The 25,177-nt window shown below is 57.9% G+C and overlaps 7 protein-coding genes across 7 annotated transcripts; 4 read left to right on the top strand and 3 right to left on the bottom strand.

Annotated features, from left to right (window-relative positions):
- Positions 1 to 7,639: 7,639 nt before the first annotated feature.
- Positions 7,640 to 8,347, bottom strand: PLICBS_005942 (uncharacterized protein; the record flags this gene model as incomplete). Its single annotated transcript, XM_065600825.1, has 2 exons — positions 7,640 to 8,257; positions 8,318 to 8,347. The coding sequence occupies 2 exons, from the start codon at positions 8,345 to 8,347 to the stop codon at positions 7,640 to 7,642; spliced, it is 648 nt and encodes a 215-aa protein (XP_065456897.1).
- A 2,387-nt stretch (positions 8,348 to 10,734) lies between these two features.
- On the bottom strand, positions 10,735 to 11,598 carry PLICBS_005941 (uncharacterized protein; the record flags this gene model as incomplete). Its single annotated transcript, XM_018319677.1, has 1 exon — positions 10,735 to 11,598. The coding sequence occupies one exon, from the start codon at positions 11,596 to 11,598 to the stop codon at positions 10,735 to 10,737; it is 864 nt and encodes a 287-aa protein (XP_018182151.1).
- Positions 11,599 to 14,830: 3,232 nt separating this feature from the next.
- PLICBS_005940 (uncharacterized protein) lies at positions 14,831 to 16,090 on the top strand (the record flags this gene model as incomplete). Its single annotated transcript, XM_018319676.1, has 2 exons — positions 14,831 to 15,602; positions 15,672 to 16,090. The coding sequence occupies 2 exons, from the start codon at positions 14,831 to 14,833 to the stop codon at positions 16,088 to 16,090; spliced, it is 1,191 nt and encodes a 396-aa protein (XP_018182150.1).
- Positions 16,091 to 16,866: 776 nt separating this feature from the next.
- PLICBS_005939 (uncharacterized protein) lies at positions 16,867 to 17,709 on the top strand (the record flags this gene model as incomplete). The annotated part of the gene is made up of 1 exon (XM_018319675.2): positions 16,867 to 17,709. The coding sequence occupies one exon, from the start codon at positions 16,867 to 16,869 to the stop codon at positions 17,707 to 17,709; it is 843 nt and encodes a 280-aa protein (XP_018182149.1).
- A 1,374-nt stretch (positions 17,710 to 19,083) lies between these two features.
- On the top strand, positions 19,084 to 20,202 carry PLICBS_005938 (uncharacterized protein; the record flags this gene model as incomplete). Its single annotated transcript, XM_018319673.2, has 3 exons — positions 19,084 to 19,112; positions 19,201 to 19,350; positions 19,404 to 20,202. The coding sequence occupies 3 exons, from the start codon at positions 19,084 to 19,086 to the stop codon at positions 20,200 to 20,202; spliced, it is 978 nt and encodes a 325-aa protein (XP_018182147.2).
- Positions 20,203 to 20,612: 410 nt separating this feature from the next.
- Positions 20,613 to 21,583, bottom strand: PLICBS_005937 (uncharacterized protein; the record flags this gene model as incomplete). The annotated part of the gene is made up of 2 exons (XM_065600824.1): positions 20,613 to 20,883; positions 20,955 to 21,583. The coding sequence occupies 2 exons, from the start codon at positions 21,581 to 21,583 to the stop codon at positions 20,613 to 20,615; spliced, it is 900 nt and encodes a 299-aa protein (XP_065456896.1).
- Positions 21,584 to 22,753: 1,170 nt separating this feature from the next.
- On the top strand, positions 22,754 to 24,983 carry PLICBS_005936 (biotin holocarboxylase synthetase; the record flags this gene model as incomplete). The annotated part of the gene is made up of 5 exons (XM_018319672.2): positions 22,754 to 22,790; positions 22,862 to 23,495; positions 23,545 to 24,105; positions 24,160 to 24,431; positions 24,493 to 24,983. The coding sequence occupies 5 exons, from the start codon at positions 22,754 to 22,756 to the stop codon at positions 24,981 to 24,983; spliced, it is 1,995 nt and encodes a 664-aa protein (XP_018182146.2).
- Positions 24,984 to 25,177: the final 194 nt, after the last annotated feature.

Genomic DNA, 25,177 nt, shown 5'->3' with positions numbered 1-25,177 from the left:
GCCGAGCTGACAATGTGAGACGGCGTTCACGTAGTTTCGTTGGCCCGCAGGCTGCGAGACAGGAGAGAAAGCGCGCGCGCGGCCAGGTGCTGCGCCCGAGCTGACCGTGAATGAATCAGACTTGACGGGCGATGAGGCCGCAGCTGATAAGTCGGACCAGCCGTGCTGACAATCGCTCTGAGGCTGCGATCGCAACTCTGACGATTGAATGGAGCGTGAGAGCCGCCAATGAATCGTGAATTTGGGCCCCGGCGCCGCCAAGGTCGTCACCGGGCTTGCGCTCGGCTGATCTTGATCTGGCGCAGTGGCGGCCGCCATGTAACTGCATACGAAGGACGGGGCCAGCTCTCTTGCCCGTGGTTGTGGCTCTGCGTCGCGCCCGTTGTCAAAGTCGCAGCTGCCCTGCATTCGCGCATCCACCTTTTGCAGCTGGCGGTCGGCGGTGTTCCGGATTGAAACGCAAAACGACGTGCTTGTCGAAATTTCTTGCTCATGCATTGTTCTTCAGTCCTCTCAACAGGCCTCCCGCGGTCCCGGGTGCCTTCCTAGTCCTGTTCCCCGTCCCCAATTTACCGTATCCCAGCAAGCGAAATGACGGGCCGGGCTGTGGGTTGCGATCCTGGTGTCCGGTCAAAATGCAAGTCAGTGACAAGGCCAGCAAGCCATTTCAGCCTGTAGGGAGGGGTGAGGAGTGTCACAATGGCCGTCGTCATTGCTTTCCTCTCAATCGTAGAGTACTACCGTGTACACCGACCTGGTGTCGGATCCTGTGTTGTGCATGTCGCGTCGCCGCTGTGGTTTTGTTGCTTCCCAATTGCCGGCTCGTTTTGTCCACCGCTCCTCGAAATTTGAGCTTCAGATCGGGTAGGTACCATTCATGTCGATGTGGCGTGCAGGGCCCTGGGGCCAACACACGGCGTCACTCACTCAGCCTGGTTCGTCTCTGGACGCTCTGACCCGCGATTCCCTGTCAGAGGAAGGAAAACTTTTTTTCTTCCTAGGGCGACTGAAACAACCTGCTGAGAAGAACCTGGTCAGGGCTCGGCAGGCAGCGACCTTGGAGGGTTCCCCTGTCACAAGTTCCCTGGCAATAATCTGGCCGATACGACAAGCACCAAGAACCGAAGTTCGGAGGACAGTCATTCACCGTCCGATCGGCCAGTGCGCCTGCTGTACTAAGTACATTCGATCCATACCAAGGAATGGCTTCCCAGAAGATATTGATGCGCGGTAGTCTTGGCCGACCGAGCAACTCCAAGCAAGACGAAAGTGCTGCAGCTCACATTGACGGAGAGGCCCGTCGGGACGCACAATTTCTCATCGCGACGACGATACGGTAGCGCCGTGGGCACGCGCCTCCTGACTCAAGCTCCGTTGCAAAGCCGATATGGGAAAGGGTGAGCATCTTCCATGTTCTGAATATCCTGGTTGCCGCATCGAAGCTGCCGTGTGCGAGGTGTATGCATCTATGGCTTGCGGGCACAGTACGATGCTCTATACATAGGCATCCTTTACAATGACGGGCTTGTCCGGCGCCGCAGAACTATCAATGCACTTGCTCGTGCGTACGTCGTTCCCCCTTTCGCTGGTCGGGACACATGGTCTCTATTCATGGAACATGGCCCAAGCATCAGCATTGTGTTGGCCTTGTCGGCTTTCTGCCCTGCATGAGCCACCACCATTCCTATCCTCATCAACCGATGGCTTTGGTGACCGCCCATATGAGTCAGATACTTGAGCCTCCGAGAACTCAACTGTTTACCTGCCTTGCATACGGCAGCAGTGGAGTAGGCCAACCTTATTCGCACCTTTGATTGTGGGCGTCACGAGTTGTTGATGGCTTAGCCGCTGTTGGGTCATGTCGAAGGACGACTTTCGCGCCACCATTTCACACAAGCCCCAGTCCAGCAGATCTTCAAAAACTCTGTGGCACTTGAACGAATGCAACTGTTGAAGCAAGAAGCTGCCCTGAGACACCGCATGACGGCGAATTCGGAGGGCTCATGTGCTGGAACAGGCGTTGACGAATGGGGTTGATTCCTGGTGAGATCCCCCAGAAACCACCACTAACAGCTGCACTGCAGCGCGATTCTTGCGCTAGAGACGCACGCGTCCCAGATCGTGGAGGACCCTCCAGCGCAGCTAGACACTGGGGCACGCGACCTACTTTCTTGCTAGATTATCCATATGAGGAAGAGGAGCTGTCCCTGCGTTGAGATGCATGTTATTTGCGGCGTATCTTGACGTCAAGTCGACGTGTTTATCTCGAAAATTTCCATCACGACGTCAAGCAGCATACCATTGGAATGTGTATGCCTGTCTCACTACGTCTGTCGCGTCCTCCAACGCCAGGCTATCGGTATGCTCCGTAAGATCTCACTTTGTTCCGTTCGGCGGTTCGAAGGCAAGTCGCATTCTTGCAAGCCCTTGTTCGACCTCTGGGCCAAGATGTGGCTGATCAAGACGTTGCTCATCTGGCTTGGAAGATTGCGTATGCGCGTGCCGTGTGAGCAAATGTTGCGCTGATGGACCTCAAGATCGAGCGAAGATTGGGACAGGCCTTCTCCAGTCACTCTTTTTGGCTGGAAACCGACGCGAGGAAAGAGTGATCTGCTGGACGAGCGAGAAGGTCAATGTAGAACATGCGATTCGGCAAAACCCCTGTCTGCCATCCACCTTTCAACATCACGCACAGACATGCCGAATGCGAGCGTGAAGCTGGCCAGCGAGTTCGGATGCACATGTGCGTGCTTTGGTTCAGGGATCGACTCCCAGTCCGTAACCTACCTTTGCACCTCTGCGCGAGTCACACACGGCGTGAAGACAGGGCTCTGCCAGGGGATCCATGGAGACCTCCTCGCGCTAGAAGGCCCACTGGGAGCGGCCCGGGGGAGTGTCCAGCGCCGCATGCCTCCACTTGAGCTGCCCGCCGTCGAGTCCCACTCCGCTGGCGATGCGATGTTGGCGCACCCATGGGCCAGGAACACCGCACTGTATGGGCCAATTGTGAGCGTACGAGAGGCCGTCGGTTCAGCCATGTTGTCGGATTCGACGCCACCGCGCCGGACCCCTTACAGCTCTCCCCTACTTCGTTCACAGGATGGTGCTGGGACGCCATCAAATGGATGCCTCACGAGTCTGCGATGGTGCAGGGCGAGGAGCCTGCCTTCCAATGACCTGCATGTATCCTCAAGAGAGAAGAGGCCTTGGCTCGCTGAGATGGCCGCATATCGGCCCTGTCAAGCTGCACAATGACCTCTAGCAGGTCGCGGCCGCGGCAGTGGCACCAGCCGCAGCCCGTGCCAGGCAGAGGACGAAGCCCAAGCCCTCGTACTCGTTCGCGCGCAACCTCGGCCAGACAAGACTCGCCGCCACCCCCTCCCCCTGCCCGCCCTTGAAGTACCTAGGAACCTTGCTTTCTGGAAGAAAGCTGGCACGCCCTCCACCACGCCCACCGTTGTCTTATTAAAGGGAACCTTGGAAAAATTGAAAATGCGCTAAGAGCTCGGTGGCCGGTGTGATTCTCCCCTCCTTCTTCCCCCGGACCTCTCACCTTGCTCCCCTGACCCCTCGATCTGACAGGGACCTGGGTGCGCTGGGCTGGGGGATGGGCAAAAAATTTTCACCTGCGCCTTTCCCGCCCTCTCATTTCGCAATTTCATATGAAGCATAGCACAACGAAATGTTGCACGCGCGGCCTCGGCCGTGCTGCGCTGCTCACGGCGAGGCGTAGTCCGTCGGTCCTCGCAGGGCGCGGCGACCTCCAAGCCCGCACCGTGACTCACAGCCTACCACGGCGCTCATGTATCGTCTCCCAACGGACAATGCCCTTGAGCTGTATTGATGTCCAAAGGTGCCCTCGCTGGCGAATGGCTGCCGGAGACGGCGACCCGGCCCCCGTCGCGATTGGCGAGGCGTGCAGACACGTCTCTCTGGGGGGGCCGCACCCCTGCCCGCCCAGCCCAACCATTCGCCGGCAGTGCAGACGTCAAAACATCGGAGGGCTCCATTAGTCCACCAAAAATAGGGATCGCGAGCGGTCTGTATATGGCCGTCAGCCAGAAGAAACGCTGACCGACACTTTGGCAGAGTGGCCGTTGCCTGGCTCTCGGTGTTTCTTCGAGGCGGTAACGGCCTGTATCGTGCCAAGCGCCGCTGTCGTCCCGTCCAGAAAGCGCTGCGATAACGAGGGTGACCAAGCGGCTACTTCGAGGACAAGGTAGGTCGCACTGCCGTCGGCCAAACTGACGCAGCATGTCGGACATGAATTATGCGAGCAGTACGTAGCCCTGACCCGACACCGTCCAGGGCGTGCGGCAGGGAGATGCCCGTGGCCGCTGATTTGTACATTGCAGGACGCAGCAGGATGACGTCTGGCCTCGTCGACACAGCCCCAGGGAGCACAGAGGGGAAATTTGGACACCTTCCTGTCGTCAGGCAACATGAGCGCACCCAGCACGGGTGCCACCGCTGCCTGTCGCCTGTCCGGGGAGACCGTGACACTGCTTGTGTCCTTGCGTGAGGTGCGTGCGAGGCAACCAAGAGAACGTCCCACAGCACGGACTGCGAGATAGGCAGCACCGGTTTCTGTTGGCCTCACACGCCGTTGGAGTGAAAGCCACGGGATGCAGATGCGCCGGTGACACCCGCATGGCCGGCCGGCAGCCAGCGGAATGGCCCAGGAGTAGTCTTCATCGTCCTTGGTCTCTCGGACGCGAGGTATTAGCCAGCAAGGTGCCTGTCGCCTACAGAACCGACAAGGTGCCGCCCAGGCTTCCGGCCGTGGCGCAAGGGTTTGCAGCCGATAGATGGCGAGACAGGGCCGCGCAGGAGGCCGTAGTTTGGCCCTACGAATGCGAGGATACCCGATGAGTCCGGCTGCCTCGCGCATGCATCGCCGGGTGGCGTGCGCCGAGCGCGTCTACCTCGGAGTCACCACCTCGAGTCTGATGCAGCGACCAGCGGGCTCCCGTGTTTGCAATCGCCTGCAGCAAGCGCGGCGGAGGAATCTTGACGCAGCGGATCCCGTCGTGCCTGCCTGCTCGTGCACCCCTCCGGTTCCAGCTAACGTGCTATTCGATGCCTTACTGCAACCACGTCACACAGCTGGACAATGACAGATCCTTGATGGATGACCCCTCTTGTTTGCGGAAGGCATTGTAGATGTCAAGAGGGCATGACAAGGCTAACCCTTCCCGACAGATAGCACTGTCACGCAGGTTGCACGTCATTCCGAGCATGGCGACGGGCCACCTGCCCACTTGCTCATTGGGCATCTATCGACAGGCGCCACATCAGGCACTCCGTGCAGGATTGATGGCGAGGCGTCACATCGAAGAACAGACCAAAAAACGGGTGTCTTGTCTCTTTTCGCTTTTGCTTTTCCCACTTTGCCGCCCGCGCAGGTCAGGGGCGTGCAAGGGGCGATGGGCTATTGTTTTGGTTCCAAGTTTTTATTTGTTTTTGTTGCCATGTCTGAGATCGGCTGGCCCCCGCCGGCTGCCCACTTTCACGGCGGTGCGACTGGGGCTTGACATCGAGTGCCGAGCCACGTGCGAAATCGGTGGCGGTGCACGGCTCTGCCACAGTGCAAGGGTACGTACCGGTGGAAAGACGCACGCACCGTCAGAAGCGCTGCAAGCGGGTGCCCACAGCACGTGACGGTACCGGCCTGTCGGGACGGGCCTTGCGCCACCAGAATCCAGAGCTGCTCCACCCGGCATGACGGCTTCCCAACCCGTCACCTCGACTTACACGTCCTCGACGTTCAACTGGTTGGGCACGTCCATCTTCTTCCGCCTTCCATCCCTTCCCAACTGCACTCGTAATTGGCTCCCCTTTTTGCGTAGAATCTTTCCTTTCCTGAACTGGGAATTTTGGGCGCGGCGGGGTGCATGCGTCATGCACCTATCGATGGGAGGCGACATTCGCCACAGATCACGAGTACCGCGATGCGTCATCGCGACTACACGCGTTCACGGTGGTTTACTTCACCTCGAGCTTGCCATCCTCCCTCTCTGCCTTCTTTCTCTGCCCGCACGGTCGCCAGTTCGCCTTCGCTGACGTTGTCCCTGCCGCGCCGAACCCTCCGTGCAAGATCCCCGTTCCTCGACTGTTTCAACAACGATGAGTCACGACGTGAACTCCCGACCTCCATCGCCGCCCTAGAATCCCTGCATTACGATACCAGCCGTCGCGCCAGCTCTGCCGTTCAAGGCAGAACCGGACCGTACGTACGTCGGTTTTCACGACGCGTCGTATAATTCGTGACGCGACTCACGGGTGGCGCTGGAGGAGAGTGGTCAACGCAACGGCGACCTGCGATAGGTCGTACCCGAAGGCTGTGCAGGCAGCAGTGTGTTACGAGTCGCCGCCATACACGGTATCTTCGGCTGTCCGACGGGCACGACCAGGGTAGCGTCTTGATCTCAAGGCAGGACAAGGTAGCGCGACGTGCAAACATTGGCCGGACACAACATGACCGTTCACGTGTCGCGGATGATCTCGCGGAGGTAGCGGCAACGAGCGCAGCTGTCTCATGCGAGGTCCAATAGTCTCGTAGTGCCGCACACGAGTCCGCCTTGTCGTGATCCTCGTCTGCTGCCTGGCGGGCGAAGAGTCACGCCAGGTATGCTTGCGTCCTCAAAGCAGCCGTCCGAGTTGCGCGTCTGGATAACTGCACCCCTCGAGGTATCGCCGGGTCGTCGACAGAGTCGGGATTTGTATCTCCGACCTGCGTGCGTATGCCGCATATCGCACTGGGTTATTGTTACCACGCAAGGCGTTTTCGTTGTCGCCAGTGGCCATGGAGGGAGCCCGTTGCTATTACGATGCCAATAGGTTGACTGGTAAAATGCGCTGCTCGTCTGGCGCAACGGGCAACCTTGATTCAATGGTTAGCATGCGGTATCTGTACTTCGTATTTGTGCACAGCCCATAAATGGCCTGGTTCTCTCCGACTGCCACTAGTTTTGGCATGGTAGACGGCCGATGCTGCACAGCCAGCCATCGATTCTCATAGCGATGCTGTCTGCGGCAAGGTATTGATGTCAATCACCACTCTCAGGCTATGTGGCTTCTCCCATGACGTTCGGAGAATCCTCGTATGACATGCCAAAGGTTCGTGAGATTTCGATGTCGATCACAACGCATCGGAGTGATTATAACGCAAGTCAATCCGTACAGTAACGCACCCGAGCCGCCAATATGCATCTCGTAGGCAGTCGGTAGCCATAATCCATCCTCTCACATGTCCTCACACATAATACCCGACTCCGTTCCCTGCATGTCCGCCGTATGTTCTGCAGATCTCGCCTGCGTTAAGATTCCCCTTTCCGGTATGCCACACGGCTGTTCTGCAGATCTCGCAGATGGCCAAGATGCTCCTTTTATAAATTCCCAGACCGAAACGCCCAACTCCATTTCTCCGCACGTCACGGAGCTGTTCTGCAGATCTCGTCTGATGTCGTCTGCGTGAACTCAAGCTATTACACAGTTGTACAATATAAGGTCTTGGCGACCGTGAACTCTGAATCTGTACGCCTTTAGCCCCGAACGTAATCCACGACACGACTTATACAGCACTTACACCAAGAGAGTTCAGAGGGTGCAAACAAACAACACGGCTCACCCGCCGCTCCTATTTTCTCAAGGCGGGGTGAATCCCGCGGTGCTTGGCCACAATGTTGCGCCGGGACACCATCGAGCAGCACACGTTGTCTTCCACGCACGCGAGACAACGAAGCGTGTTGATGTCCTTTCTTGCCGGGTTCTTGGCGACGATGCAGCTCTTTTCGAGCGCCTTGCACTTCCGGCACCGGCGGTTGCGGGCCACCGCGCAGCCATTCTGGTTGATCCGGTGGCTCTTCAAGTGGTCCGCCACGCGCCTCAGAGGGAACACCTTGAGGCACCTCTGACACCGCCTACAGCCGTCGCCGGCGGGAATGGTGTTTGCCTCGATGTCGGCAGAGGCTACCTGAAGACCGGACATGGAGGGGAGCGGCTCCAGGTTGCTCAGATCCGCACTTCGGGACCTGAACGATGGGGACGTCGGGTCAAAGACCGACCCGGAGTCGTCCCCTTTGTTGAAGAGCACCGAAGGAGATTCGGAGCTGTTCAAAGAATCCGAGCTCCGGCGAACAGAGTCAACTGCGGCCTTTGTGCCCCTGTCGAAGTTGATGGGGATGGGAGTAACGGGGCTCTCCATCTCGATGATCTTGCAGGTGAAGGCCAATGTCAGCAGCACGATCCGGTAGGACTGGCTCGCCTTGAGTACCAGACTCAAGCAATAGCGAGCACGGGATGTTGGCCTGCTTACCTCTGATCCATACGCGGGTGTCGTAGTCATCTTGAAAATGTGTGTCGCGGTGCCTGACAGTAGAGGGTGATGTTGACGAGAGAATCTGTGTGTGCAACAAGAAGGAAGGTAAAGAGAAGGACAGCACTGCTTTTAAACTGGTATTCCGGCGTGCTTGCCTACAGATTAATTTCAGAGCACTTGAACATAAGTTCGAGGCTTTACAAACCCAGTTCACGAAGGTTTGTCGACTTGTGCCGCCAAACGAAACGGCGCGAAAGCCAGGTGACCGGCTGGGCGTCGCGAAGACGGACGGGGCTGCACTGGAGCGAGCACTTAGCAAATGATACAAAATCCATTCGATCCTACTCTCTCTGCTCTTTTTTTTTTTTTTTTTTTTTTTGCAATGTCCTGCATAGCCGGCGCCATCGGAACTGGTTCCAGCTCACGATGCTGCAGACCTTGGCTTGGTGACCTGACGGCACGTCGCCCAACGTGGGCACTAGATGATCTATAACGTTCCATGAATTATCTCGTACCTGAATAAAGCGCTAAATCTATGCTTGCAGTGGTCACGGTATACTTTTAATGTCAAAATTAACGTCAATACGGCCGCCACAGCAGAGTGTATGCCTCCTAGGGGTCGTGCTCCCCGATGCTCCCGATGCTCCCCGACTTGGTCAATGGAAGAACTTGTTGCCTCCAAATCAGCTCGTATATAATGGCTTCTCTAGTAACAAATGGCCACGAGACTATCTCTAGGTTCAGTCATGATCTCCATCGAATGCGAAACTCTTGTCTGTGCAGGTGTGTCTGGGTGGGTGTTCGTGAAGCGGAATCGCCCTGCAATTTCACAAACGTCTGGAAGAAGAAGGTTTATCAAACGCGAATGCATGCTTTCAGCTTACTTCTCTGCTCGTTTACTGGGTTGTCATCAGCCATATCCTCAAGCCGCATCGTGGAATAGATCCGCGACGCGTCGCTGAGGTGCGAAGCCAACCTCGAGGATCGGAGCAATGGCAACTCACCTCCAGTCCATGGCAGCTGGCAGAGGGCCCTCGGATTCTTGTTTAGCGTCATATCTTGGGCGAGCTTCGACGACGTCTACGTGCAAAGTTGGCGCGTGAGCTATCTTTGTGTTGGTAGAGGCCCGAAAGCCTCAGTGGCCCAGAACGAGTGGTCTGGCGGTTTCCCGCATACCTCAAAAAGATCTCAGCACTGCCCGTATCATTTCCCCTGTTAATGAGTGCTTCTTCGGTCCTCAGTGGAGTACCCATGTCAAGGCCATGAGAGAATATTCCCAGAACGTACGCTTTGTCGCATTATGATGGGCTGTGAATGCTATGGTGTATTTTGCCTGATAAAGTAGCCGTTGCCTCAATCCGGCTACCAAGCACTTACTTCCCCTGGAACATCATGGAGTCTGGGAGGCATTGATGCTCGAACTAATCTCCGGCCCGTGCCGCGAGCCAGCCTGGTGCAACCATCGATTGACTACACATCGAGGATCTTGTCGACTTTGTCGCGGTGGCACGGGTTTACCGCAAACTTTGATGCACGGCCGCCTTGACCCTGAGAAGTGGGCTGCATCCGCTCCGGGGCCACCTGCCCGCGTCAACTCGCACATCTTGCTCTTCAGGCTCACCATTGTTGATCGCGCGACATGCTTGGTGCATGAAGTCGAATATGGCCACATTTGTAAAACATGCAAGCAAATCACTTACTGCTACTTACCGGGCACCAGACATGAACGTGGTTGCAGCAAAGGCCCTCCGCCTTGCAAAACCCGGCTTGTGCATGTTGGTCCCGAGCTGTGTAATTAAGACACATTCGTTGTAAATGTCCTAGAACCCTGGATCAAGAAGGCGCCGCTCTGTGACCGCTTCGTCACGTCTGTTGGGTGAACTCTATATCCTCAATGCGGTCTCGTCTTCATCTTACGGATTCAAGCTCTCAAATATGACTGGCTACCGAAGCCATTTCGCGTTCTACCAAGGCGGCCACATACGAGAACGGAAACCGACTCGCCGAGAAGAGTAGGTGGTAATTACAAAAAGGAATGGTGCCGCAGGGGGGGGGAACTGTTTTGGTGCAGGGAGGTGGCTCAGGGGCAGACCCGAATCGCGACTGGTGGTCTGCACCAGCCGGAATGCAAAATTCGGACGCGTCGCGAACCATGCACCGTGATCACAACATTTCACGTGGAGCCAAGCGCACATGTGCTTGAAGAAAAATGCAATTCCTAACTACTACGCAAACCGTCCAGCCTGAACAAGTTCACGGGGTCAAAACGTGACCCAAATCAACGAAGAAACAGCCATGCGTATGAACGAATCCAACTCCTTTACCCAGAAATCAGTACCCAAAGTAGACCAATGCTCCCTGAGGAGCCTTTATCCCCATTTCCACAGTTTTCCAGCTCACGCGCGGTGCTGCCTTTACAGCATGAACGCAAGACCGGCGGCGGCGCCGAGCAGGTTGAGGGCGACCGTCTTCTTGTCCGAGCCAGCCTGGACCGGGACGGTCGTGTTGGCCGGTCGGGTGTGGTAAGGGTGCTTGGGCGACTCGGTGAAGCCGGTAGGGCGGTGGTGAGGCTTGTGGGTGGGCTCCGGGTGAGGCTGAGGGTTGGGCTGGGGCTCGGGCTTGTTGTGGTGAGGCACGGGGCACTCGTGGTCGCAAGGCTCCTCGGGCTTGCACTTGCCGTCCTTGCAGATGACCTTCTTGCCGCAGTCCTCGCCGTCGCACTTCTCGAACTTGCACTTGTCGTCGCCGTCGCAGGCCCACTTCTTCTCGCACTCGTGGCCGTGGCACTTGGGGAAGACACACTTGCCATCGTGGCAGACGATCTTGCGCTTGCACTCCTCGCCGTGGCACTTGCGGAAGTGGCACTCCTTGCCGTTGCAGACGACGAGCTTGTGGGGGTCGTCCTCCTTCTTGCAGGGCTCGGCGCGGCAGTGGTCGTCCTCACAGACGACGCGGTGGTGCTCGCACTTGTCGCAGTGCTCCTCGGGGGCGCACCAGTCGCCGTGGCAGACGATCTTCTTGTGCTTGTGCTTCTCCTCCTTCTCCTTCTCCTTCTCCGGGCAGTACTCCTTGGTGTGGGTCACGACCTTGGTCCACTTCTTGCCGATGGGGCAGTCGTGGACATCGGGCGGGCAGGTGGTGATGGTGCCAATGTGAGTGCTGGTGATGGTCTGGGTGATGGTGTTGGGCTTCTCCGTGGTGGTGGCATTCGGGTAGGGGCTGGCGGCCAGGGCCAGGGAGCTGGCCCCGACGGTAAGGAGGAGACTCGACAGATGCATGGTTGGTTTTTGGACTAAGCCGAAGGAATGACTATGGTAAGAACAGTAATGAATGGCAGGTCCTGAGGATCCTGAAGCGAGCGACTGGAGGCTGGGCTGGTTAGTTGGTTGCTGAGGAGGGAAGAGAGGCATTGGTCAAGGAGACCCGACAACATTTATAACTCGGCCGACGCGTGAGTGATTCGCGCCTGGCCGGTCGTGCGTCTGTGGCAGCGCCTTCGTCGGCTCGGTAAGACGTCGAGTGCCAAGCCTCAGGCGGGGAATTGGAAGCAGGCGGATGGCGCGGTGTGTCGCCTTGCGAAGAATGTTTCGCTTTGCGCTTGCTTGATGCCTAGCGGGAGAGTCGCCGATGTTGTGTCTCAACCCCACCCCGAGCGTTCGGTGTGGAGTGTTGGGTGGGAGGAAGCTCGGGCTGTCGACGGATTCCAGACGTCGGTTCATCGGGAGTGGTGCAAAACTGCAACTCTCCAATCTGCTTCCATTCCAGCATAGGCCTCGCGGCCTCGGGGCAGGCTGGCTGAGTCGTCTTGGCCAAATTGACATGAATCAAACAAGCGAGCTCCCAGCTCTCATCGTAAGCCTGCGAGCTTCGACATGCGGACCGTCGGCGTTGGCCAAAACGAAACGACGTCGAAACCTGCTTTACGCGATCTGGCTGGCTTACAGCTTAGCCAGGTGCGGCTTCGGGAATAGCTTAGAGCTTCTAAGTGTCCATGCGTCAGGGACACTGTGCTAAGGCTGGTTTCTCTGTGACGTGTAGTAGGCAGCACTCGCCACCTTACTCACGTCTCCGACCTAGCTTTGATGGCGTCCCTTTGGGGCCTCATCGTGAGGCCTGACAGCAGCGTTGCGCAGGCGTCCACCGGGGACTGGTTCGCGATACACCACGGGCAATCAAAGGCATGGCACAAAACGTGCTTGTCCTGTGGGCATGGTCGCGACGGCCGTCGTTTGCCCGCAGCTTCGGGGCTGAGACACGCGAATCTGGTTGGGCAGAGAATCCGGCTCCGAGCGACGAATGCATTGAGAACGCGATGTGGTTGCCGACGTGGGGGACGCGTTTTGGCTCAATGGACCCATCGCCGTGCCGCGGATCGCTGTTGTTCCGGCTCCGGTGTAAGTGATGTAGGGTAGCTTTGGTTTTGTGTGCGAAACTGGAGGAAACGGCAGCAGTGAGATCCACGAGATATTGGTAGGCAATAATAGTGATGTATTGTTGGTCATGGGGTTTGATGAATGTATTTCACGGAAGGTTTCTTCATGTGGCCGTCTACGAGCGCGTTGTGGCTACCAATCAGCAAGTGTGCATTGTGATCAGCAATGTGCATGTTAGCTTCCCATAATCAAGGCCAATAGCTGAACCAAGCTTACAACTAAATGTATGACGCACACAGTACTTTTGAACCCTGTGCATTCTACTATATCGAAATCACACATATAGCAATGTCGAAAACCAGGCCACTTTTCTGGCTGGAGTCTGCCTTTGGCCTGCCAAGCGGCATCGCCGGTCGATTGAATAGATATCAATTGTCGACATGAACTCGTCGCATACTCCGACTTTGCCTGATGGCTTCCCGCAGAAAGCAGCCACAGCCGCAAAACTGCGGCCGGCTGCGGCGCCGCAGTTGGGGTCGGGATGCAACGTGAAGCGTTACCCTCCGGGCAAGCGACTCGGACCTCTCATTCTTCGATCTCGATGATCTGAATGGCCTACAAGCGAGCTGTATCCCAACGCGCTTCGAAATTGAGAACCCCACGCAGCTTTTTGCTGTATCTGTGGAATGCTGTCTCGGCCTGCGACGCGCGTAGCGCGACTTGCTCAATTACATAAAACGCGAGTCGCTCCACCATGGTGGAATGGCATCTGAAATCGTCGCCCTTTGTATTTTCCACGAACTTGTCTCAGCGAACAGCTCGCCGAGGCTTTCTCTTCGCGTCGTTTCGACGCGGAAAGCCACCAAGGCGCGCGAAATGGCGGGGTCGTGGCAGAATATCTTATTGCGAGACAACCGCGCGACATCCATTTCACATCGCGATTCAGTGCCATGCGCAGGTGAGATGGCAGATCGAGACGCGTTGCAGACACTTACTGATCGTCGCTCAGCCCTGCGACGTACAGCGCGAACATCCTTGCGGCGGCGGACAAGATTGGATCTCCGTCTCGGTGCGGTCGAAAGGCAGGGAGCACGTATGTCATCCGCAAAGCGCGCACCAGGACTGACTACTATCGTGCAGCGACCTCCCGGGAAGGAGCATCAAACCGCGCTTTTGACGACCCGTCCGCCGAGGGTGACTTCGGTCGCATCTTGTCACTGACGTCGGACAAGGTCTTAAGACGTCGACACGATACATTGGAAATACCGGGACCTTGCCTTCACATGGCATGGACGGGAGTGTAGGAGGGTGAGTACTGTCACGCGCGTGTACTCGCGACGGGTGCCTGGAAAGGAGCGGGCCACGCCTCTCGTCGCAGGCTCTCGTGGCCAGATAACAGAGGTTTTAAATCCGGCCGCGAGTAATTGGGTCGAACAGGAAACCCAGCTGCACTCACGCTAGTGAGCCAGTTCTCCGCCACCCCCTGCTCAACTGGTAAGTCGACTCGGTAGCGTACACGAAACAAATTGCTAGAGGTGGGCAACGGTCTCGTCGGCCGAGAGGAACTGAACCCCGCAGTGAAGCGTGAGAATGCAGGGATGAACGTCACTATATATCTGCCGACCTTCGTCCTCTGCTTGGCCTTGTGCGTTGCCAGCCGTACCCCGGCACCCGACGATCCGGCCTGCTCGCACGCAAGGCAGCGGGCGTTGCCGTACAGCTCCTGATGGGTGATGCTATCAGTTACGTAGCATGAACTACGTATGGAGCCCACAAGCCAAGCGGGTAATTCGATTTCATTTCTTCCGACGGTGATGATTAGCCGGAACATAGTCCAGATGGGTCTACCATCTGCCGTTGTGCTCTGCCGGCCGGCGACGTGCAAGTCGGAGCTCCAAAGCGCAACCTCCGACGAGGTGCAATGCGGAGTCAAGTGACGTGAACTCCCTGTGGCGACATTAGACGGAGGCGAAACAGCCCCAGCATTGTGCAGACACATATTGCCCAGTCGCAAGGGATCACGGGTGCCCCGTCTTCTATATACCTTACTTACTTGAGTCGTCAAGAAGAAAAAAAGTCATTGATCAGACAAAGTGAACTACCGTCATCCTCGCCGTTCCTGAAATCATCTAGCGTTATGGCCCCTAACACACTCCCTTTCCACGCTGACCACATCGGGTCGCTTATACGGCCAGAGTCCTTGTCCAAGCTGCAAGAACGCGCCGATGCGGGTGAGATTACGCCGGCTGAGCTTCGCGAGGGCCAGCGCGCCACAATCGCCGACATTGTTCGCAAGCAGCAGGACGAGGGTGTGCGCGCAATCACCTCGGGTGAGTTCGATCGCAAGTACTACTTCTCAGGCTTCTTTGAGAAGCTCGACGGCTTCCGCGAGGTCAGTCCCGTGCCGTGGGACCTGGCCCGTCTGTCTGCACCGCCCATCGCGGCGCTCAAGAAGGCCGGGCAGCAGTACCCGATGGCTGCCGTGTGTGAGGGCAAGATTGGGTACCGCACTAGCCCGTACCTCGACAACTGGCGCATGCTGAGGGACTCGGTCCCGCGGGAGCGCTGGGCCGAGTGCAAGTTCACGATGCCGCCGCCCTGCTACTTCCACCTCCGGTTGGCCCCGGGAAAGTGCTACAGCGCTGAGGCTTACGCCAGCGACGAGGAGTTCTTCGCAGACCTGGCAGAGGCGTATAGGAAGGAGCTTCGGACGCTGTACGATGAGGGTCTCCGAAACGTCCAGATTGACGACCCGACACTGGCGTATTTCTGCTCGGACGAAATGCGCGAGTCGCTGCAAAAGGACGGCGTGGATCCTGACGCCCTGTTCGAACTGTACCTCAAGGCGCACAACGACTGTATCGCGGACCGCCCAGAAGGTCTACATGTTGGGCTTCACATTTGCCGGGGTAAGTGGCCATGATTGAGCCTCATGCAGCGCGCAATCTCCTCCCGTAGAGACTAACTCTGCCGGACAGGCAACTTTTCCAAGTCGATGCACTTTAGCGAGGGCTCATATGAGAAGATTGCGCAGCGCTTCTTCGCGACCCTCGACTATGACACCTTCTTCCTCGAGTACGACAACCCGCGCTCCGGAGGCTTCGAGCCGCTCCGCTTCCTCCCCGTAGGTAAGAACGTCGTGCTCGGGGTTGTCACGACCAAGGACCCGGCACTCGAAGATGCCGGGATGATCAAGGACCGGGTGCGACAGGCGGCGCAAATCATTGCCGAGGGTCAAGGGCGGCCCGTCAGCGACGTGATGAGAAGCATCGGGATCAGCCCCCAATGTGGGTTCGCGAGCGTGGCGGTTGGAGCGGAGGGCATGACGGAGGAGAGAATGTTTGCGAAGCTCCGGCTCGTGAAGCAAGTGGCCAGGGACCTTTGGTTAGACGGTTAAATATCGTCGCATGCCGACAGCTTGGTGGTCAGCCGTGAAAGCCACAGACAATTCATAAGAGTCCACGACCACAAATGCCTCTATCTTGCGGCAACAATGCCCCCTTGTTCTAGACGCAAGCCACCTGTCAAGGTACGCAAGCCACATCTGAGGGCGAAGTTCAGAACTCTCGCACCGTCACCACGAGCCCCAGAAAGCCAAATCGTCTACAAGGTGTTCAGGCCTTCCAGGGTGTTTCTCATTGACCAGCTCAGCCGCGAATTTCTCACATAGTGACGAGGGCGATGCTCCGCACAAGCTTTGTCCAACACAGCCCAGCTTTTGCTCCAAGCTTTCCGGGAAACGGCACGAGCCCTCGCGCTCTCGTCAGCACTATGCCTCTCGTCCCTGTCGGCCCATCGCGCGAGGCCAGGCGAGACCCGATGACAATGATGAGGTATAAGCGCTAGGCGATCACCAAGCGCGCCATCAAGCGCGGCATTCTGTCCCTGACTGGCCAGCTGTATTCGGGCCATGACGAAGGAATATTAACCGTGCGGCTGGACCGTAAGGCTGAGCGACGAGCATCACGAAGGGCTGCACCCGCCGCTCATGGCGATGGCCCGGGATGCTATTGCAGGGCGAGCCCAGATTGAGGAGGTACAAGAGCCCCGATTGCCCGTCGCGATGTCCTACGTTACGAAAAGGCGGGAGTAAGTCGTGAAGCTCTTTTCACTTCCCCTGGCTTAGCCCTCCGTGTTGGTTCTCGATCATTTTCACTCTTACCATCTGCCACCATGCGCTTCATCAGCGATGACAGCAACCCCGATCGAAGTGCCTTAGGGCCTCGTATCCGTGTCCTCGGCGCCGGCCTCCCGCGATGTGCCACGTCGTCCCTCCAGGCGGCATTGGAGATGCCTCACATGGGCTACTTCCCGTGCATGCACATGGCGCACGTAGCGCCTCACAGCTCGCGCCTGGAACTTGTCATCGCGGCCATGAAGGAGGAGGACCGTCGAAAGCGGCAAAAGATCCTGCACAAGATATTTGATGGCTACGAGGCCACGACCGACTTCCCGGGCTTCTGGTTCATCGACGACCTCATGGACATGTACCCGAATGCGCCACTTGTGTTGAACCAGCGCAAGGGCGGTGGCGAGGCTTGGTTCAAGAGCCTCATGGACAGCCTGGGTTTCTTCATGTCGCTCACATACTACGTCATCTGCTTTCCGATCAAGGCCGACCGACTACATTACACTGTTCACCAAGTCGCGGGACCCAGATGGGTCACCAAATTTGGCGCCCCTCCCGGGCCCGACTTCTACTATAAGTACCAGGAGTTTGTCCTGCGCGAAGCCAAGAAGCGAGGCCGCGAGGTCCTTGTGTGGAAAGCCGAGGATGGCTGGGAGCCGTTGTGCAAGTTTCTTGGCAAGGAGGTGCCCAAGGACACTCCGTTCCCATGGGTCAACGACGCCGCAACCATGAGCACCTTGAAGAAGATCCTCGTCGTGCGAGGGATCCTTTCCTGGGCGGCATTGGTTGGAGGCGCATATGCTGCTTGGACCTATGGTCCGCAGCTGGCGACATTGGCAAGGACTGTCAGTGCTGGGCTTCTGGAGAGCACGAGACTGTCGGGCTGAGCGACATGAAGCGTATGGTCGGAGGTTCTAGGCGCCGGAGGAAAGTCGTGTCATTTACTGCATTTCAATAGGCATCGCGCGGAGCAATGATGAATGTTCGTCAGTCAATTATATGCTGTTCTCATTCGGCGCGTGAAGGTGCAACGTGAGTCAGTACGAGCCTCGTTCCCATCCAGCGTCGCACAGAGAAGGCGTGGCATGAATCGATTAGTATGGTGTGGCTTGGGAGCCAACGGAGGGCTGTCTGTCATTCAAAAGGGCCCCTGCACCGAAAAGCTGGCGCCGACGATCATGACACCGACAGAAGCCACAGTATTCATAACCGTTTGGGTAGGGATGAGAGTTGGTGGTGGCTGGACAAACGGTGATTGACTGACGCAGCTCTGGCGATAATAAGCCGCGAGGCAGTTTGCTCCGTGGCGGTCAAGGCAGCAACGCGCGTTGCGCAAGCTGCAACTCTGTCCTCTGCCAAAAGGACAGAAGACAGAGCACACAGGAAGCAGAACTGACGATGGTGTGTCCTTAATCACCGAGCCGAATGCGTCATTGCTGGTGAGCCACGGCGACGGATCGCGTTAGTAGTGTTCTCCTGGGCTGGGCGTCCGTCCCGGCCGAACCATGTTGGCTGCAACGACCGCTGGCTGCGTGCTCTCCCACGCGGCCCTGTCGCGCAGGGAATAATCATCTGCATGGGCGTTCGCCCAGGCGCCAGCATCAGCAGGCACCGATATCCGGGGAACCCGAGCTTTGCGCCCAAACGCGTCATTGTGGTTGAAGAAACGTGTCCGTCCGGCCCGGCGGGCAAACTGGAAGTATTTAGATGGCCGATGAGTGCTCGCCAAATAGACGCAGATCCGCAGCATTTCCTCTGCAGATCTGAGGTGGTCGACAGCGGCGCCGGGCCTTCTTAATTGTCTCGCTTCCCATCTCTTCAAAAGGGCTCAGGCCAGGAGCTGTCTCGTGTTGGTTCGTCAGCGTCACTCTGGGCCATCACGGGGCCAGATCCGATACACTCGGGCCACCCACTGACCGTGCTTTCAGTGCTTGGGCTGACGTGGGGTTAGCGGGTTAGTGCATCAGGTGCCGCTGCAGCGTCGCCCCCCGCCGCCTCCACCCGACCCGCCTGGAGACCCGCCGTGCCGAGCTCCCACGCCAGTAAACCCCAGTTGGCGGTGACCCTGCATCATCCATCTTTCCCTTTCGCCGCCTTCTCGTCCTCACGTTTCCTCCCCTTCAAAACCCCACCCGCCCTCGCTCGCACCGCTTATCGCACGTTCCTCGGCCCTGAGCCGACATCTTTACTCCCATCTCTCGGATTTAGCTGCGCGGACTGAGAGGCTCGTCGCCTCGGCCGCACAGTCCCCCACCGCCATCATGTTCGACATCTTTGCCATGCTGCTATCGTGAGTTGCTGCCCCGCCATGGCGTCACACCCCGCGATCGCATCGCATACGATCGGCGCATCTGCTAACTGATCGCACTCAACCATAGCTCCGTGGCGTCCTTTCTCTTCCCCATATTCGCATCGTACAAGGCCCTCAAGACGTCTGATCCGGCGCAGCTCACGCCCTGGCTCATGTACTGGGTTGTCTTCAGCTGCTGCCTCCTGGTCGAGTCGTGGTTCAACTTTATCCTCTTCTGGTGCGTCGGACTTCCTCCCACCTGTCAGAACTTTGCTCACTTTCCCACTCCAGGATTCCCTTCTACGGATACATCCGACTCCTCTTCTTCCTCTACCTCATCTTGCCCCAGACGCAAGGGGCCCGCGTCATCTACGAAGAAAAGATCCATCCGTTCCTCGAGGACAATGAAAACAGTATCGATGAGTTCATCGCCAGCTCCCACCGTCGCCTCAAGGCCGCGGGAAGTACGTATTTCCGCCAGGCCATCGAATACCTCAAGACCAATATTCTCGGCCTTCCACCGACCGAGCAGCCACCCGTCCAGGAGACGCCAGGCCCTCAGGGTTACACGCAATCCCTCCTCGCCAGATTTAGCGTGCCAACGACGCGGTGGGGAGGCGTGAACACTGGCAGCGAGTTTTACAACTTCCTTGCTAATGCAGTCACGGCCGCGGCGGGCGCTGGAACCAGCCCGACTACTACCGGCGCATCTCGCTCCGGGTCGCTGATCCCGCCGAATCTACGGGGTGAAGCCGAGAAAATGAACTACCTTGCCGCCCAGCGCGAGCGCATTAAGATGGCGCTTTCGGCGCTCGACCGGGAGGAACAGGAGCTACAGCGTGGTGGTCGCGGAGCGTTCCCCGGCGCATTCGCGAGTAGCGCCAACGCCGAGGACGACGAGCCCACGCAGCGACCCGCCAGCGGCCTAAGCAAGAGCCGCAGCGAGACAGACTTTGAGAAAGTAGAGGCTGAAAGTGGAACCGAAGACGAAGGTAATCTTCGCCGCCGGCAGCCAACAAGCGGGACGTGGATGCCCTGGGGCTGGGGTGCTAGCCCTGACACAGGCACGAGCTCGGCGCGGGAGGATTAGGATCTCCGCATAAATTGGATCAGACGGGAGTTTGGGCGTTTCCAGTAGAGGTGCCGTGGATGGCACATTTTCCCCTTCCAGACGAGAGAAAGCTCGCTGTTGTCACCTCCTCGCGGAGGGCGCAGCGCTGCTAGGCTTTTCTGTCTTCAGACAGTGATACATAGACGCGGTTACACCTGATACTTCAATATATTAGCCCCATCATCGCTATTATAGATGGGAAAATCCCAGTATTGTATGCCGTATATCCAAGGCCGGCGCATCCCCTTAGCTGAGACTGTAAACCCCGTATTGTACATTCGCCCCATCCTGCCTGACAGTCGTCTAACCCTCGTATTTAAATGTTCAACTCATGTTCGACTCGCCGGCTAGAATTACCGGTACCCTTCCTGCTGAGTGCGTCTGTGGCCTTATTTGGCCAACTTGTAAGGGTACGCCACGTCCACCTCGCCTTTGCGGTACCAAAACGTGCGCTTCTTCTTGGTTGTCGTGTGCTCGACCCAGGCCTCTTCCATGCGCGTCTTCTTGAACCAGCGGACGAAATGCGGGTCCCAAAGCTCGGACCCAATGCCGAGATCTTTGCAGCATCGCATCAGTGCGTTGGACTTGCAGCCCTCGACGGCGGAGGGCAGCTGGTCTGGGCTGAAGAAGCCGTTCTCGCCTTGTGCTTGGGAGACAAATCTGCAACATGTTAGCCGCGAGTACCAGCGTGGCGGTGGAACCCGCAGGCGGGGATCACTCGGTAGACATACCGTCCGCCGACGATGAGGGCGTATTCGCGCGTGACAATGGTGTTGCCGACCACGGGCTCACCCTTGGGAATCATGCCCCAGCCCATGGGCCCGAAAGCTTCGTTGAGGCGGCGCCGGTATTTGATCTCGGGGAGGTAGATGACGCCGTCCGGCTTGACCTCAATGTCCTTTTCGTTGATGGGCTGCATGAGCACCTTGAACTGCTCCTCCGTCACCGGCTTGGACGAAATGCCGTGGAAGCTGTTCGCCCAGTCGATGACCGGCACGCCGACCGCTTCCTGGGGAGCCACGTCGCTGGTCGCGGTGTGGGCTATCGTCTTGGGCTGGTAGAGTACGTCGGAGGGTAGGGCGGCGGCTGTCCGCTTGCTGGCGGCGGACGTGGACAGAGTCGCGGCGGACGTCTTTGCGGCGGTCTTGGGCTTTGCCCATTTTGAGGTCGTAGTCGTCGCCGAAGTGGCGGTTTTCGTCTTTGCTGGTGTCGTTGTCGGCTCGTCGACAGCTTCCTGTGTCGCAGCAGAGGCAGCTTCTGAGGTATAGGGCCGGCAAGTCCTGCTGAGAGAGGAGATTGACTGCGCCCGGCGTGATAATTGCCGCGGCGCAGCAGCCGCGAGCCGACGCGGCAGGAGCATGCTTCCGTGACGTGCGGCGGTATCGATGTGCGGGAGTAGTTGTTGCGCGGCGTTGCGCGGGTGTGCACCTTTGGGGAGCTCGAGCGTTGGGTTTTCACGGGCAGAGGTTCCAGGTTTGCTTGTGAAGTCGAAAACGGCAGCGGCTCCGCTGGTCGCTAGTGAGCTCTGGTGGGGCGACTGACAGCGCAGCGCGTCTATGACACGACGTCACGGGCGGGCTGCCGCACTGGCTGAGGTGGTCACCTATCACTGTAATAATCATCGTATTGGCGCCGCTCTGTGCAAATGGCTGTATATCATGATCGAATACTGTACAATGTGAGGAGTAGTAAAGCCGGCCATTATACTCGTACACGCCGTAAAAATACACAAAAGGGTACACTGTCTAGGCGTCCTTGGTGGCCGTGCGCTCGTCGTTGCCGTGGCGCTTCCAGCACTGCTTGAACGCCTCCATCTGCGACACCACGGCGTCAGCACGCACGATCCGCGCAACCTGACAACTTTTGTTTCGAACAAAGATGCAAGATGCGCAATTGATCCCGATGTCAAATTGCCAGAAACTCACCTCGGCGGCACATGCCCTCCAGTCTTTCTTCTCAAAGTAGCAGTCCGTCATCTTCGCGTTCTCGTCTAGACCGGGGGCATCCATCACCCGTTGTCAGCCGACTTTCTCACCGCGCGCAAAATACGTCAGTCGCACGGGTGCGACCTCCCCGCCACAAACCGGAAGTGGCATGCCCCCCTCGCGACGATGTCATCTGCAAAGAGTTGGATATAAATCGCTGTGCTGCAGCTACTTACCTGCGCATCCGGTGCTGAATATCCGCTTGTCCCTGACGTCCCAAAGGTCAGTATCGGCTTAGCGTCGGCTTCAGCGCCGAACAACGGGAACCGCCGCGGCTCCGTCCGCCACGCCACTCACCAATCGTCCGGCTCATCGTCGTCCTCAATTTCTTCTGGTGACGGTGTGTTCGTCTCTGGCTCTTTTGCGATCGGGGCCGGTGCTTCGCTTTCCGGACGTGAGGCTTGGGCTCCCATTGTGCCTGTAAGCGACCTCTGCGTGGCGTGGTGTGCAAGGAGGAAATTTGTCACCCGTACGCGGCAGTTGAACCTCCAAGTTTCATCCCTCTCAACGCTCGACCTGGGGGCGCAGTCACACCCCATCCAGCCATGACTTCTAGAAAACTCAACGTGCTCGTCTACACGGGTAGGTCTTCACTACCTCTCATGCTCTGCACACATAGTCAGGGAGTCGGGGGCCAGTCCTAACATGGCCAGGTACCGGCACGACTGCCGAGTCGGTCCGGCAATGCGTCTTCTCCCTCCGCCGCCTTCTCTCTCCAAACTACGCTGTCATCCCCATCAATGAGACCGTTATCCTCAAGGAACCTTGGGCGCCGACATGCGCACTGCTCGTCATTCCCGGCGGCGCGGACCTGGGCTACTGCCGGGTGCTGAATGGCGAGGGCAACCGGCGCATCGCCGATTACGTCCGGCGAGGCGGCGCATACCTCGGCCTGTGCGCCGGCGGCTACTACGGCAGCGCGCGGTGTGAATTCGAGGTCGGCAACAAGCCTCTCGAGGTCATTGGCAGTCGGGAGCTGGCCTTCTTTCCCGGCACGTGTCGTGGTGGCGCGTTCAAGGGCTTCGAGTACCAGAGTGAGAGGGGCGCGCGAGCAGCTGTTCTGAAGGTTGCGACTGGAGCATTCAAAGACGAGGTCCCTCAACGGTTCGCATCGTACTACAACGGTGGCGGTGTATTTGTTGATGCGGCCAGTATCAAGAACCGCAAAGTTGAGGTCCTGGCGTCTTACGACGAGGAAATCGACGTCGATGGCGGGGATGGCAAGGCAGCTGTGGTGCTCTGCCATGTCGGTGACGGCAAGGCCCTACTTACCGGGCCTCATCCTGAGTATGTTGCCTTCCATTCTCTGTCTCTGTCATGCTGACGAGGCGCACAGATTCGCGCCAGCAAACCTCTACCCACAACCAGATATCCCCGGCTACGATGAGCTGATACGCAAGCTGGCTGAAGATGACCAAAGGCGCGTTCAATTTCTCAAGGCATGCCTAGCCACGGTCGGTCTAGAGGTGAGCCAAGAGGTAGCAGCGTTACCTCCGCTATCGAGCCTCCATCTCTCAGCTATCGACAACACCAAGGTGAGCGAGATACTGTGCAGCTGGGAAGACGTCTTGGAGAAAGAGAATGGCCAGGAGCTCGTCAAAGGCGAAGCGGACACGTTCCATGTTCAGAGCGATGAGAAAAACCTCTCGGTCGAGGAGCTTCGGCAGTCACTTCCAGCAAACGGGGGCGCGGATGGCATTGTTGACTACTCGACTGTCACCAAGACTATTGTCGCGCATGAGAAGGCCCTGCCGAGTCATGAAGTGACTCCGCGCTTCAATCACAAACTCTACTACTCGAGCCTAAGGCGGTTCCAGGTAGCGGAAGGGGCCGAAGACTGGGGCAACATTCTCCTCTACGGCGATGTCGTGACGAGCACGAACTCTCTCCTTGAGAAGTGAGTTGCCAATTTTTCTCCCTCGAATCGTGGCCCTTGCTGACACACTCCTAGGAACCCGAAGCTCATCTCCAAGCTGCCCACGGGCTTCACCTTTTCCGCATCGACGCAAGTCGCCGGCCGCGGTAGAGGAACGAACGTCTGGCTCGCGCCGCCGGGCGCACTCCTATTCTCGACCATAATCAATCACCCGGCTCACCTCGCCGTTTCGCGGCCGGTCGTCTTTATCCAATACATTGCAGCTGTCGCCATCGTCGAGGCCATCCAGTCACTGGACGTCGAGTACGCGAACTTACCAGTCAAGCTCAAGTGGCCCAACGATATCTGTACGTTGTCGCGACTCGCCGGTTCCCATAACCAGTCCCGTCATTGGCTGACCATGAATAGATGCTCTTGACCCGACCAAGCCGCCGTCCGCGAAGCAATACGTCAAGATTGGAGGCATCCTCTCCCAGTGCGGCTACTCCGACGGCGCGTACCAGATCGTCCTCGGTATCGGAATCAATGCCATCAACCCTCGCCCCACGACTTCCATCTCAGATCTCCTCCCCGCAGGAACAGCCCCACCACGACTCGAGGCCCTCCTGGCGCGCATCCTAACTCGCCTCGAGGCCATTTACGCACAGTTCCGCCGCGAGGGTTTCTCGGAAGATCTGGAGAGGCGATACTATCGGCACTGGCTGCACACGGGGCAGGCTGTGTCGCTCGAAGCCGAAGGAGGTGTCAAGGCTCGCGTGCTCGGCATCACGCGCGACTGGGGCATGCTACGGGTGGAGGAGACGGACAGGGAAGGGCGAGGGACGGGCAGGATCTGGAGCTTGCAAAGCGACGAGAACAGCTTTGACTTTTGGAAGGGTCTGGTCCGGCGCAAGGAATAGGCAATCCATGTGCGCGACACACTGCAGCCGATTCTTCCTGTAGACTCTTGTTTGTACGACAGCAACGGCGCAGGAAAAGTGGCATCGCTCCAGTCGGAACGCGTCTGGCAACTGAGGCGCGTCTCGATCCCCACTCCGTAAATCGCATCCTTAGACGACACGGCTACCCTACATTGTCACCTCACAAAAGACCA

The sequence above is a fragment of the Purpureocillium lilacinum genome, assembly GCF_023168085.1.
Source record: "Purpureocillium lilacinum CBS 284.36 DNA, scaffold_4, whole genome shotgun sequence".
In the NCBI taxonomy this organism is placed as follows: domain Eukaryota; kingdom Fungi; phylum Ascomycota; class Sordariomycetes; order Hypocreales; family Ophiocordycipitaceae; genus Purpureocillium; species Purpureocillium lilacinum.
The sequence above is the reverse complement of the archived record's forward strand: the minus strand, read 5'-3'. Positions and strand labels throughout refer to the sequence as shown.